Here is a 15,051-nt window from a genome sequence, read left to right on the forward strand (position 1 = left end):
CCCCCCTTATCCGCAGGGCGGATAACGAGATTCTTATTGGCACATAAAGACTTAATACCCTCCTCTAAACTTAATTTACATCTCACTTTCTTAATGTTAAGATTGTCAAGATCTTTAAGAGTCAGGTCTCTAAATACCTTAAGGGACGCCGGAAGTTGACCAGGGGGGTTGTACGTGGAGGCATTGGACAAACCTGAATGAACATAGTTTGAAGTCATGGTAGTAGAGGGATTAAAAGGGTTGGAAGATACATAACGCTGGATATTTAATTTACGTATAAATTTATGAACATCCATATAGGCTCTAAATTTATTAATGTTTCTTGGAGGGGCATATTTCAATCCCTTATCAAGGACATATAATTCCGAACTTGACAAAGTGTGGGAACTGAGGTTAAAAATACCGGCCCCTGTCACGTTTTCGGCCTTTTTGGGCTTGTTGTGTTTGCCCCCTCTGCTCCCTCTTTTAGTTCGGCCAATCTTTTTGTTCCCTGGCCTGCCTTGGGAAAACCCCAATTGGATTGGGTCGAATTAGGATGACTGGGGTACCCTAGTTCGTAAGTGGCTGGGGGTACAGTTTGACTAGTGGAGGAGTCAGAGAAAAAATTCTGACTCTCTATATTCTCCATATTTCCTAACGGAAGAAAGCTATTATGGGTAAGTACATTATAATCTGGCTCAAAAGTCACAAACACAACAAGCCCAAAAAGGCCGAAAACGTGACAGGGGCCGGTATTTTTAACCTCAGTTCCCACACTTTGTCAAGTTCGGAATTATATGTCCTTGATAAGGGATTGAAATATGCCCCTCCAAGAAACATTAATAAATTTAGAGCCTATATGGATGTTCATAAATTTATACGTAAATTAAATATCCAGCGTTATGTATCTTCCAACCCTTTTAATCCCTCTACTACCATGACTTCAAACTATGTTCATTCAGGTTTGTCCAATGCCTCCACGTACAACCCCCCTGGTCAACTTCCGGCGTCCCTTAAGGTATTTAGAGACCTGACTCTTAAAGATCTTGACAATCTTAACATTAAGAAAGTGAGATGTAAATTAAGTTTAGAGGAGGGTATTAAGTCTTTATGTGCCAATAAGAATCTCGTTATCCGCCCTGCGGATAAGGGGGGAGGTATTGTAGTCTTAAATAAAGACGATTATTTATTGGAAATGAGACGTATCCTTGATGATGGTGACACTTATACCCGCCTCCCCCTCAATCCGGGAGACAGGTACAAGAAAGCCCTTGTCAAGATTGTAAATAAAGGCTTTCGCCTCAACATTTTAAATAAAAAAGAGAAGGCATTCTTGGTCCCTAAGGCACCTCGGGTGCCTATAATGTATTATCTTCCAAAGATTCATAAAGACCCTATTTGCCCCCCGGGACGCCCTATTGTCAGTGGCATCGACTCGGTGACGTCCCGGGTGGGCAAATATATTGACTTTTTTCTTCAGCCTCTGGTGAGGAATATGCCTTCGTACTTAAAAGACACCAGACAGGTCATAAATCTGTTGTCAGATATTCAGTCTACACCAGATTTGTGGTTAGTGACGGCTGACGTCACTTCCTTGTATACCGTGATCCCACACGATCTGGGATTGGAAGCCGTCTCTTTTTTTCTTGAAAGGGACTCAGGACTTCCAACTGTTCAAATCTCCTTCATCATGGAGTTATTGCAATATGCCGCATCCCACAACTTCTTTTGGCATGATGGCCAATTTTACAGGCAGGATAAGGGAGTGGCGATGGGGGCTAAATATGCCCCGAGTTTGGCCAATCTATTTATGGCCAAATGGGAGGAGGATGTCGTCGATGTCGGTACTAGGTCCCATATTCGGTTATGGGCGCGGTACATAGACGACATCCTCCTCCTTTGGACAGGGTCTGAGGATGAACTATCTACCTTTATGACATTCCTCAATACAAACAATAGGGGGATCATACTCAAATATGAGGCCAGTAAGGAAAGAATTAATTTCTTGGATCTAACTATTTCTGCAGATCAAGATGGTTTCACCACTGCCACCTATTTTAAAAGCACGGACAGGAATGCCTTCATTCCAAGTGACAGTTATCATCATGCCACTTGGCTTAAAGCTGTGCCTAAAGGACAATTCCTCCGTTTGAAAAGGAACTGCAGTAAACATAGTGTTTTTCTTGATCAGGCTGGGGTTCTAACAGAACGCTTTGTTGAAAAGGGTTATGATCGAAATTCTTTGATTGACACATTGGACCTGGTGACCAAAACCAACCGCGAGGATTTACTTTGTGTTCAACCCCGAGATGATCAAGGGGGTAATTTTAGAACCCCTTTTGTCACCGATTATTGTTGCCAACATGCCAGTGTTAAACACATCATCAGTAAACACTGGCATGTACTCAAGAGTGACAAAATCTTGGGTGCCATACTACCTGATAGACCCCGGGTCATCTTCAGGGGTTCGACATCTTTGAAGGACAAGCTGGCACCCAATGTTTTAGATCCACCCAGGATCCCTTCTATGTTTTTATCGGGCCTGGTGGGTTTCTTCAAATGTGGCAAATGTAATGTTTGTGCTGTCAACCGCCAAATCTCTAAGAAAACGATCAGCTTTGGATCTAGACATACAAACAAAAGGTTTCCTATTGAAACATTCATTACCTGCTCTACTGTGGGAGTGGTGTATCTACTCCAATGTCCATGTGGACTCCAGTATGTGGGAAGGACCAAACGTCCCCTCCATATAAGGTTGAATGAACATCTCACAAACATTTGTAACGGTTTCCCAAATCATTCTGTGTCCAAACACTATTTGTTGGCTCATAATAAGGATCCCACGGGCACAATTTTTTTGGGAATTGAAAAGTTTCAGGCACACTGGAGAGGGAGTGACCTTGTAAGGAGCATCTCACAGTCAGAGATGATGTGGATTCACCAATTAAAATGTTATGAACCTCACGGTATGAATATAGAGGTAGATGTCAATTGTTTTATTGATAACGCTTAGGTGCATGATGTCTTCCTTTATTGATAATTGTTTTAGGGGTTTTTAATTTGATAATTTTTTAAGAATTTTTAATGACACAATTATGCGTTTTTTTTTGCTTTTTATTAATATAGCATAATTTGTGCAGTTTTTTAATTAGGTAATTATTCGCAAACTTTTGATCCTTACACGTTTGCTTGTGTCATGTCTGTTTTGTGGCGGCATATATGACACTATTTTTGTGACAATTACTAATGACCATAATCAATTGTGTTGGTGCGATTCGGTTTTGCCGAGTGTGCATCAGTTTAGAGGATAGATATATGTCTTTTTTGTCAATAACCTGATTTGTATGATATCCTCTTCAATTTTAATCTCTATTTTAATTTATATGTTCTTTGATTACCTTTGAATGTGATGTTGTTTTTGGGTCAGCCAATTGGACACCAGTCTCAGAAGATATATAATTAATTTTTCTATTTTCTTTTTTTATCTGACATGTCTTTTGAACTTTGTACAATATAAGTTTTTTTCTCTATGGCTCCTTCGATAGGATCGTTTCAGGTTCCTGTCGTTTGGTTATGTATAATTTGTTAACAGTCTGGGAGCATATGCTGCAACCTCGTTTGTTTCCCTGACTTTTGCCCTCAAGCAAGATGGTGGACGGACGATCTTCAGAGACTGCTGTCCAGTTGACTCTCCGCCCACTTTACGTTTATATGCGGTGACGCAGAACGTCTCCTCATTCCCGTGACCACGTCTAGAGCAGACGAAACGTTGGGAGGCGACGTGCTGACGTCACCGCAATCTGAGGATCCGTTCTGACACGCCGGCCGGCTTTCTCATACCCTGCTGTTATTTCTTTATCCAATTGTAAGTGTTACTATTTTATTTTATTAAACATCGCTACGGTATTACGCTATGTGAGTCTTTCTTCCTCCTCTCACATATTCTACCTGCTGCATCCCCTGTTTCAACATTGGCTGAGACGTCCCATCGCTGCCTACTGTGTTTATCCCCTATGCTCTGACTGATCCTGATGGATCAGTGGCTCTGGTAAGGGTCAGTGTGTGTACTGGTGGTGGTTTGTCTATGTTCACACTGTCTATTACCAGTCACTGGGGATACATGTTTATGATCATCACACACGGATTTACACTATAAGAGTTTTTTCCTTTTATTTGGTCGTTTCACTGATCGATTGGTGACCCTTGGAGGGATTGTATATACAGAGAGGATCCTCTCCAGCATACCCAGTGAATCCAGCTTGACTTGGTCCGTTAGGATCTTTCTTTGTGGTAAGGGTCAGCAAGTCGTATCTTTTTATTGGAATCAGACTTCACGTAACCTGAATCACATTGGGGCGTCACGCTCTGAATTTGTTCTTCACATGGACTTTCATTAATGATTTTTTCTCACTTTTGTATATCACACCACCTTGATAGACATTGTGTTTATATAGCCTTCTGTCCTTTGAAGGCCTTCACTTCATTTTTTTCAGCGCTACTCCATTTTTTTGTATCAGATTTTATGTTAGTATAACATTTTTGAGTTAGCAGCTTGTTCACGAATTGTTTGCATTAGTAAGCGCACTTTTTTCCCTTTTTATATTCTAGCCTTGTGCAGGTCTACAATCTTGTCCCTGACATCCTTTGACAGCTCTTTGGTCTTGCTCATGATGGTGAGGTTTGAATGAAAGAGATTCTGTCGACAGGTGTCTTTTATATACATAAGTAGTTGTTGTTAGGAGCACCTTCTTAAATTGACAGGACTCATCTGTGTACCACATGAGCACATATGGCAGCCAGTCTGTGGGAGCCAGAATTATTGTTTAGTTGGTAGGGGATCAAATAATAATTTTACTCACTGAACTGCAACTTAATTTATAATATTTGTGTCATGTGTTTTTTCTGGATTTTTGGTTGATATTCTGTCTCTATCATTTAAAATACACCTATGATAAAAGATTATAGACCCCTCAATTCTTTGTAAGTGGGCAAACTTACAAAATCTGCAGGGGATCAAATAATTATTTTCCCCACTGTATCTTCCAATTTCATCAATAGAAGTAAACAAGGGCCGGTTCATATGGAATGCGTGTGGTCTGTGTTTGAGAGCCTATTCATGTCAATAGACTGCCAAACACTTGGGAACGCTTAAAAAGTACAGCAGGCGCCAAACCTCATGGTATTGCACTACCATGCTGTTTGGTGGCCACAAATGTGAGCAGTTGTTGCATGCGTTTGGGGTGCCATTAACAGCATTTAATGGCAACCACACGCACATCTAGCAAGCGCAGCCCTGTGCAATGCAGAAAATACACAAATAAACACACCTCATACAGTGTGAACTACCCCCAATATTTTAAACAATTCTGAAAGTGACTGCCGAAGACCCATAGATCTGATCAAAAGAGAGGTATTAGATAACCACTGAGGATAGGGGAGCCATACTTTTTCCTGCAGTCTTCGAGCTGGTTCGATGAAAGCAGTGCTGGAGACAGTGCTGGAGCATGGAAAGTGTAAGTACAACTTGGCTACCTTTTTATCTTCTTTACAGGAGAAGATATGGGGGGGGGGGGGGTGTTGCGCTTGCAGGACAGTAAAAAAAAAGTCCTGCTAGCCGCATATTTGGAGCGGTGTGTTTACCACTCCTCCACTGCTGCTGCCCATTGAAATCAATGGAAAAGCGTGGCTATACCGCCCGCAATGCGCTGCTTTAGAAGCGCATTGCGGGCGGTTTTAACCCTTTCTTGGCCACTAGTGGGGGTTAAAAGCACCCCGCTAGCAGTCGAAATGCGCAGCAAATCCGCCCATAGCGTCGGTGGTAAAAATAGCAGAGTTTTACCGCCGACGCTATGGGCGGCTCAGTATGAAAGGTGTCTTACTTTCGTAGAAGCCAGTAATGTCACAGGATGCTGTCCACTAAGAGAGCTGTGCTGCAGCTATGACTCCTGCGCACATGCATTTATCCATCCAAGCAGCTGGAGCCTGCAAACACGGAAGGATGAAGATTGAAGTCCTGTTAGTGGTGACAGTGCTTTGCTGAATGGTTTTGTTATTTTTTGTAGTTTACTACCACTTCAATGCATTAAGGTTATATGACATGTATGTAAAACCATAGGGAGTTATTTACGAAAAGGCAAATCCACTTGAAATTGCACTGAAAGTGCACTTGGAAGTGCAGTCTCTGTAAATCTGAGGGGAAGATCTGAAATGAGGGGAATCTCTGCTGATTTTATCATCCAATCATGTACAAGCTAAAAAAAAAACATTTTTTTTCCTTGCATGTCCCCCTCGGATCTACAGTGATTGCTCTTCCAAGTGCACTTTCAGTGCAATTTCAAGTGAACTTTGCACTTGTAGTGCAGAATGGGTTTGCCTTTCATAAATAACCCCCTTATTAACTTGATTTGAATCAGAAAGAAAATGGAGTTTAAATAGCTGGTGTTAGGCAAGTGTACCAGTGATTGCCATACTGGTGTTCCCCTTTAACAATGTCATAACAATTCATCTTTACAAATGGTTACTGTCTGCAATAAGAGCGTGACATATACCACAACCTTATTACTGCTTTAATGTTTCTTAAATACATTTTTGTTTTAATACAGATAGGAGCAGCCTTCCAAATGTTTATAACAGAATAGATAAGGTCCATCTCTGTGAAGAACAGAGAAGCGACAGCAACTCTACAGAGAACAAAGCCAAGTTTTTAGCCGTTCAGCCTGGCCTAAATGAGTGCTGTGATGGGGAACCTACTGAAGAGCTCCCAGCTGACAGAGCAGACCTGCAGGATCTCGGTGAGGATGGAGAGAGTGCAGCTAAATGCTGCAGCACTCTACAGACACAAGCTATAATGGAATCTGTCTTGCTACTCCGAGACAATAATAAACCATTGGATGTCTGCAGCCAAGATGCAAACCAGCAGACAGACTGCAGCCATCATAAATCTGGAGAAGGTACAAGTGAAGTAGTTTATATTGTAATAGATAAGACAGACACTACAGAGAACAAGCAAGGTGTCCTAATAAATGAGACACACGCAAAGGAATCCCAACTGTTTCCTCTGACTACAGAACAATTAATAAATGGGCATAGTACAGATAAAGAGGACCCTGCATATGGAGACAGCACAGGCAGCTTGTCTTGGGATAAGAATAACGATTCTTCTTCAGTTCAGAATTGTGGCACATCAGAGTTGAGCACGGCTTCTTGTCTCAATAATCAAAATACACCGCCTAAAATAGAACTAATGAATGTGGCACAAGAGAGCAACCCTCGATTTTGTGCAGATTCTTCACTTTCTAAGCAAATAGAGAAAGATAACCAAAGCCTATTTGTAGAAGATACTACCAAACACTGTGAGGACATAGGAAGGCCCAGCTGTGGCACAACAGCAGAAAATAAGAGCAGAATAGGCCAGGAGCAGATTTTGGGTTCATTGCCAAGCAATGCTCCAAACAGTGACGAGGAACCAGTAAAAAATATTCATTTGCAGTCTCCTTCAGATCATAAGCAGGACTGCCAAGGTTCTTGGTCAAATCTGGAGAACACGGATGTCTCAGAAGTTAAAAATTTACTTGGAGATCGGAGAGAAATGTGTCCCCTAGTGAGGGAAGAAGATGAAAAGCTTGAAGGATCAAACATAAGTGATATCAATTATAGAAGAGGATTGCTTGCCGATGGACATAATGTCAATATTTGTCAGGTAACAGAGAGCGGTGAACCACTGAGTGAGGAGAAAGATAATATCAATGTGGGGAATAACGCGCCTGTTAATTTCACACTTGAAGAAAGTAGCGGACAAACTGTACAAAAGCTTTTCACAAAACCTGTTGGGTCCTCCACAGAAATAGCCAAAACAAACTCACAAAGAGAAAGGATAACCAACATGTCTGACAACTCAGCAAAACGACTTTGTTTATCCAGAGCCAACCCATGGAATAGTCAGACTTCAAACAAACCATCCAGCAGTTTGGGCAATTGTACACTGCCATATTTATCGAGTCGAGATACGTGCAGCAAAGCTGAAATAGGTAGGCAGCAGTATATGTTTATTTCTGTAAGGCCGATTTATATTATTGTGAGTACTGGTGGCTGTAAACTATAAAATATATTGCTAGAGGTCCACTAACGTGGCTACGTCAGGACATTTCTTAATACCATGTAAATCAGGGGTGTCCAACCTGTGGCCCACGACGGCTATGAATGCGATCCTTCATAAAAATTACGATTTTGGTGTGGGGGGGGGGGGGGATTATTTTGTAAAAATGTGTTTACACATAAGTGTATTCAAGGCAACGCCCCCCAATATCTATGCGAAAAAATAAAAGCCCATAACCCAATCGCATTCTGCGATCCACCAATCAAAACCTCCTCCAGATACCCAAGGCCAGATACAAGTCCAAAGGAGATGGAAGATTTGCAGTCCAGGGACCTCGCCTGTGGAATGCACTACCAACCACCATCCGACTGGAGTCGGACCACTTGGCCTTCAGGAGAAAGATTAAAACCCATCTCTTCTGAGGTCAAGGGGTTCCTTACCCATGAAATAGATACAGCGCCCAGAGGCGATTCAGTTCGCATGGGTTGCGCTTTACAAGTCTCTCTCTCTCTCTACACTTAGGGAACATGCAGCTGAATTAAAATTTGACAGTGTCTATTTACTGGTCTTTTATAAGTTTTATCTTCCCCAAAAAAATCTCCCACTCTTTACACTCATGCCTTACTCATGTCATCACGTTTCATCATCACCTATATTTGTGAGCAACTATTTTCAAGGATGAAGCACGGGTAGCGGAAAATCTGAACCAAAATATCTGATGAGCATCTTGAGAATTGCTACTACATCCATCCAACCAGATATTGATGTGTTCATTTATCAAATATGGCACTCGTTTTATGTTGTCCTCTTATTTTTATTTTTTTATATTTATTTTAAAAAAGTAAGTTTTATTATCTATATCAGTGATTGTTAACTTGTGATCTGCCCGACTTTTTCTGCTCATGAGCTCTCCTTATTGTTAGTGTATTTTATGTGTGGCCCAAGGCAATTCCTCTTCCAATGTGGCCTAGGAGGGTCAACAAGTTGGACACCCCTGATGTAAACAAACATATTTTAGTTACTTATACTGTACAGCATAAGTGTGTGGCACTAATGAAACTTCCTAAAAAAAAATATCAGTTGACAGCAGTACTTTTCTTCTCATGATCAGTTTAGGTGGGGATTGCATAATCTGTATTTGTATGGGCAAAAGAAGGAACCAAACCATAGGTCCAAAGCCTGGACATTGCTGAATTATTAGCAGCTTTGTGGACCACATAAATTAAGAAATATTGGGGTTTAGTTGCTAAAACTGCATGGTGCTAAATCTGCTGCAGCTCTGCATAGAAACCAATCAGCTTCCAGGTTTTATTGTCAAAGCTTAAAGGGTCACTAAAGGATTTTTTTTTTTTTGCTGAAATGACTGTTTACAGGGTATAGAGACATAATAGTTAACTGATTCCTTTTAACAATGATTAAAATCAGATAAAAACCAATCATGTAATGTGCCTGCAGTTTAGTTTCGTTTTTGCTGTTGTTTCCTGGTTCTCTGATGTACAGAGAGCCAATAGAGGGCAGTAAGCCAATAGAGGGCAGTGATACTTTGTCTAAAACTCCTCAGCACCAATCCAGTTTCGTTTTACACACAGTAATCACACCTCCTTGATTAGTCACCACAGTGAGAAATCTCCCAGTACTGTGGTGATCAGGAAACAGACAACCAGGAAGTGTCCAGAACAGAGAGGATTTACAGCAACATCAAAGCAAAAAACGAACAATGAGGACATGAAACCAGGACTTACCAGGACCACACAGTGGGGGGGATTTACTAAAACTGGAGCACTCCAAATCGGGTGCAGCTATGCATACTAACCAATCAGCTTGTTCAATTAAAGGGTCACTAAAGGAATTTTTTTTTTTTTTAGCTAAATAGCTTCCTTTACCTTACTGCAACCAGCAACCAGTAAGGTAAAGGAAGCTATTTAGCTAAAAAAAATTGAACAAGCTGATTGGTTAGTATGCATAGCTGCACCCGATTTGGAGTGCTCTAGTTTTAGTAAATCCCCCCCACCATGTGGTCTGCACTGAAAGGCTTTGCCACATTCAGGGTGGAAGGTATTGGACTCAAGAGAGCAGAGTAGTAGGGGATCACAATAGTGCTCAAGGTTTAAGAGCACACAATGTCATTGACACATCATTGTGCTGCAGTAAGGATCTATGACATCACTGGACACTGCAGGGTTCTGTCCAAACTGCAGTACTGCTTGAAGCAGTCTCAGAATAGTCCTACTGCTGCTTGGCATAACCCACACAGGGTTTCCCCCAGGGTAGAACTGGAAATGTTGTTTAAGACTAATAAAATAAGTTTAGGAGATGGTTGTGGCAAAGTGACCATACTGATAAATGTGTATTACAACATATGTATGTATAGCCAAAATATTTGTTCTGACTTTAGATAGTGTAGAAGTCCCTATGAGATTTTTTAGTGCTGGGTCCCTGCTTGGGCGATCCACCCTCTGTATTTGCCATGTTGACCAATGTCACAGAGACTAAAAGATACTGGGGCAGATTCATCAAGAGATACGACGGCGGATCTCCTGATCCGCCGTCGTATCTGTGAGAGCCGACGGTTGGATCTGTGAGATCCCACGGTCGGAGCTATGCGACTGATTCATAAGAATCAGTTCCGCATAGATCTCCCTTAGATCCTACTGGTGTAAGTGACTTACACCGTCGGATCTTAGGCTGCAATATACCGCCGGCCGCTAGGTGTCGTCGCTGTTTTTTACGCGTCGGATATGCAAATGAGGAGAACCGCCGATTCAAGACCGAACGCCCGCCTCTTTTTTTTTACGTCGTTTGCGTTCGGCTTTTTCCGGCGGATAGTTACCCCTGCTATATGAGGGGTAGCTAATGTTAAGTATGGCCGTCGTTCCCGCGCAGAGATTCAAATTTTTACGTCATTTGGAGCATGCGCACTGGGAAATTTCGCACACATGCGCAGTTAAATCAGCGTGGGAGTGCGCCTGATTTAAATTGTACACTCCCCCTAGCCGCGGAATTTCAATTCCGCCTGGGGAGTTACGATCCGACGATGCAATTTTCGAGGTAATCGCTTTGTGAATACTGCACTGGCCTCGCTAAATTGCACCGGCGGATCGTAAATCACATAGATTACGCTAATCTATGTGAATCTAGCCCCTGGAATCCAAAATTTCTCCAAAACAAGGGGTAAGGGTAAATCTTCTTATAGGGACACGTCTTACCGTGACAACGATCTAGAAAGGGATGTGTATATATATATATATATATATATATATATATATATATATAAAACACTATGAATTTTTTGTTATATTTTCTTAAAATATTAACTGATTAAGTTACATTCATACATAACTCATTTAATTGGTAAACCTTGTCCGCTTACATCAACAAAATCCTTGCCATGTTGCGATTATTATTTGAGAAAATGAGAAAGGTCCCACTGTTAACAGATGTACTGAAGGAGCAGAAATTAACTACACAATCTAATTTTTCAAATTCATTATTCATCAGGTTCATCAATTAAGAGGCTGGCATTTGACAACTTGTCCATGAATGTCCAACCAGTTCCCAGGAAGGATCACAGTGCAGAATGGAATGCAATAGCTCAGACGTTTCACAATTCCCCTTTTCCCACAGAAGGCGTAAGTCTATTACAAACCATCAGTCACTGCACCTTGACTGATCTAACCTCATAGCTATGTGCAATTGTACAAGCAGCTGGATGCTTCAAGCCTTCGACAGGTTTAATGTACGATGGCCAGGGCAGCATGGTCTAATTGGCAAAATAGTATATGGCAGTATTTAAATCAGGCACCTAAAGAAACCTTAACATTACAGGTTTACATGTGTCTATTGCTGGAACCTTAGTTTAGATCAGATAGGGGCAATCATAAATCAAAGAAACTGAGCCCTTTGGCTGGCTCTGCTGGGTTAATTATGTTGACTGCAAAGATGCTAGCATGTATATTTAGTACAAATTACTGTACAATATTTAAAGGGGTTATAAAGGATCAGGTTTAAAAAAAACATGTCATACTTACCTCCACTGTGCATATGGTTATGCAGAGTGGCCCCGATCCTCCTCTTCTGGCGCCTCCTCTTCTTGAGTGTCCAGTCGGGAGAAGCGCTCTATTACAGGACACCCGTGCGGGCACGCTCCCATGTCCTGATGTTGCATCTGTTGACACAGGTAGCAGAAGTCAGCTCCGCCCCCCCCCATATCATTGGATTTGATTGACCGCAGCGGAAGCCAATGGCTGCGTTGCTATCAATCTATCCAATCAGGACACGAGACACCAGCCAGAGCTGGTGTGCTTGTTCTTGTTGCAGGAATTACGGGGCTCAGGTAAGTAAAAGGAGGGCTCTGCTGCAGTAAAGAATGTTTTTCACCTTAATGCATAGGATGCATTAGGGTGAAAAATGCATAGGGTTTACAACCAACATTAGTGCCAACATACACTATATTGTCAAAATGATTGGGACGTCTGCCTTTACAAACACCTGAACTTTAATGGCATCCCAGTCTTAATCCGTAGCGTTCAATATTGCGTCCATAAAGACATGGATGAGCGAATTTGGGGTGAAGGAACTTGACTGTCCTACACAGAGTCCTGACCTCAACCTGATAGAACATCTTTGGGGTGAATTAGAGCGGAGTCTGCGAGCCAGACCTTATTGTCCAACATCAGTACCTGATATCACAAATGCAGTTCTGGAAAAATGGTCAAACATTCCCATAGACACTCCTAAACCTTGTGGACAGCCTTCCTAGAAGAGTTGAAGCCGTTATAGCTGCAAAGGGAGGGCCAACGCAATATTGAACCTTATAGACTAATGGCCAGATTCAGAAACAGTTACGCCGGCATATCAGTAGATACGCCGTTGTAACTCTGAATCTACGCTGTCGTAAATGTAAGCGTATTCTGGAAACCAGATACGCTTAAATTAGACTAAGATACGAGCAGCGTAAGTCTCCTACGCCGTCGTATCTTAGAGTGCATATTTACACTGGCCGCTAGGTGGCGTTGCCGTTGAGTTTGGCGTAGAATATGCAAATATGTTGTTTGCGTAAGTCGTCCGTGAATGGGGCTGGACGTAATTTACGTTCACGTCGAAACCAATACGTCCTTGGGGCGTACTTTGGAGCAATGCACACTGGGATATGTACACGGACGGCGCATGCGCCATTCGTAAAAAAAACGTCAATCACGTCGGGTCACCAATCATTTACATAAAACACGCCCCCTCATTTAAATTAGGCTCGCTTACGCCGGCCCCATTTACGCTACGCCGCCGTAACTTAGGAGGCAAGTGCTTTGTGAATACAGCACCTACCTCTCTGATATACAGCGGCGTAGCGTAAATACGGTACGCTACGCCGCCTTAAAGATACACACATCTACCTGAATCTGGCTATAAGACTGGGATGCCATTAAAGTTCATGTGTGTATAAAGGCAGATGTCCCAATACTTTTGACAATATAGTGTAGTTTTTCCAGTTTAAAAAAAAAAAAAAAAAAAAAGGCAGTTAGCAAAGCTAGACTGTCTCATTAGTTGATAATTTCTGTTTTTCTTGTGTGAAAATACAGCAGTATGTTTTTTTTAACAATATCTGTTTATTGGCATTTGCATACAGTGGTATGTTTATTGAAAAGTTCACTGGCCATCCATGAAGCCTATTCTAAGCTTTGTCACTTTATTCCTTGAGACTAAAGAGGCTACTGTACATGTATTTCTGTCGCAGGAAATGTGGAGCCTTCTTATCCATCAGAGAAGCAATGGCCCACAGCCCTGTGTATTTGTGTATAATGTTAATGGAGAGAAAATGGTTATTGACCAAAAAGAACTAGATGCATGCTGTTTTTAAGCCATTTCCTCTTTTTGTTTAGTTTAATGTGATTGAAAAGCAAAACCGCAGCTTCAGCGACTTGGCAGCAGCTCTTTCTACAGGCCTAAGCATTGCACAGACTAAAGCACAGCATGACTCGGGTCAAAGCAAGGCAGAGAGCAGCTCACGCTTCAGCATACAGCATCAGATAAATGCTATTGAGACCTTTCTACAGTACCACAGCCTACGTGGATCAAAGAGGAAGCTGGAAGATTGCAGCGAGACCAAGGAGCCCAAAGAAAATGGCACTTCTGAAGGTGACGCCAAAGAGATGTAGAAATGGAATGATCTAAATGCAGACAACATTTTACCAACCACCCATTGTGTTTTGTTAGGGTGCCTTTTATTTTACATACAAAAAAAAAAAGGTACAGCGCTAATATATACGCGATAACCCAAATTGATGTGACAAATGGGAAAAAAATAGGAGGATTAAGTGAAAAATTCTAAATAAGTGAGTTCATGAATAATCAAAAAAATGATGATAGAGAAAAATGGTGGTAATACTAGTTATTACCACCATTTTTCTCTATCATCATTTTTTTAATTATTCATGAACTCACTTATTTAGAATTTTTCACTTAATCCTCCTATTTTTTCCCATTTGTCACATCAATTTGGGTTATCGCGTATATATTATCGCTGTACCTTTTTTTGTATGTATGGTTTTTTTGCTTTGGGTATTTGAGCATAGGTACTAGCCGCTTTTTCATTTATAATATTTCACTATATTAATCACCTGTCAGCGCAGTGTTTTTCCTAGGGAATCTTTTTATTATGCCTTTTATTTTAATGACTTACCAAAAATGTGCAAATACCCATCCACATTAAACTAAAATTCCAGCCTTTAAAAATATCCCCTGCAGCTCCCTACCCTGTGTTTAAACCTACATCCCCCCCCCCCCCCTAAATAGCTTCCTTTACCTTAGTGCAGTCCTCCTTCGCTTACCTCATCCTTCCATTTTGCTTTTAAATGTCCTTATTTCTTCTGAGAAATCCTCACTTCCTGTTCTTCTGTCTGTAACTCCACACAGTAATGCAAGGCTTTCTCCCTGGTGTGGTGTGTCGTGCTCACCCTCTCCCTTGGACTACAGGAGAGTCA

The 15,051-nt window shown here is 41.5% G+C and overlaps 1 protein-coding gene across 1 annotated transcript; it reads left to right on the forward strand.

Moving 5' to 3' along the window:
- Positions 1 to 916: 916 nt before the first annotated feature.
- Positions 917 to 14,282, forward strand: LOC120916780. Its single transcript, XM_040327717.1, has 4 exons — positions 917 to 2,549; positions 6,582 to 8,006; positions 11,573 to 11,703; positions 13,951 to 14,282. The coding sequence occupies exons 1-4, from the start codon at positions 917 to 919 to the stop codon at positions 14,224 to 14,226; spliced, it is 3,465 nt and encodes a 1,154-aa protein (XP_040183651.1). The 3' UTR covers positions 14,227 to 14,282.
- Positions 14,283 to 15,051: the final 769 nt, after the last annotated feature.

Source organism: Rana temporaria, chromosome 11 (genome assembly GCF_905171775.1).
Source record: "Rana temporaria chromosome 11, aRanTem1.1, whole genome shotgun sequence".
NCBI classification, from domain to species: domain Eukaryota; kingdom Metazoa; phylum Chordata; class Amphibia; order Anura; family Ranidae; genus Rana; species Rana temporaria.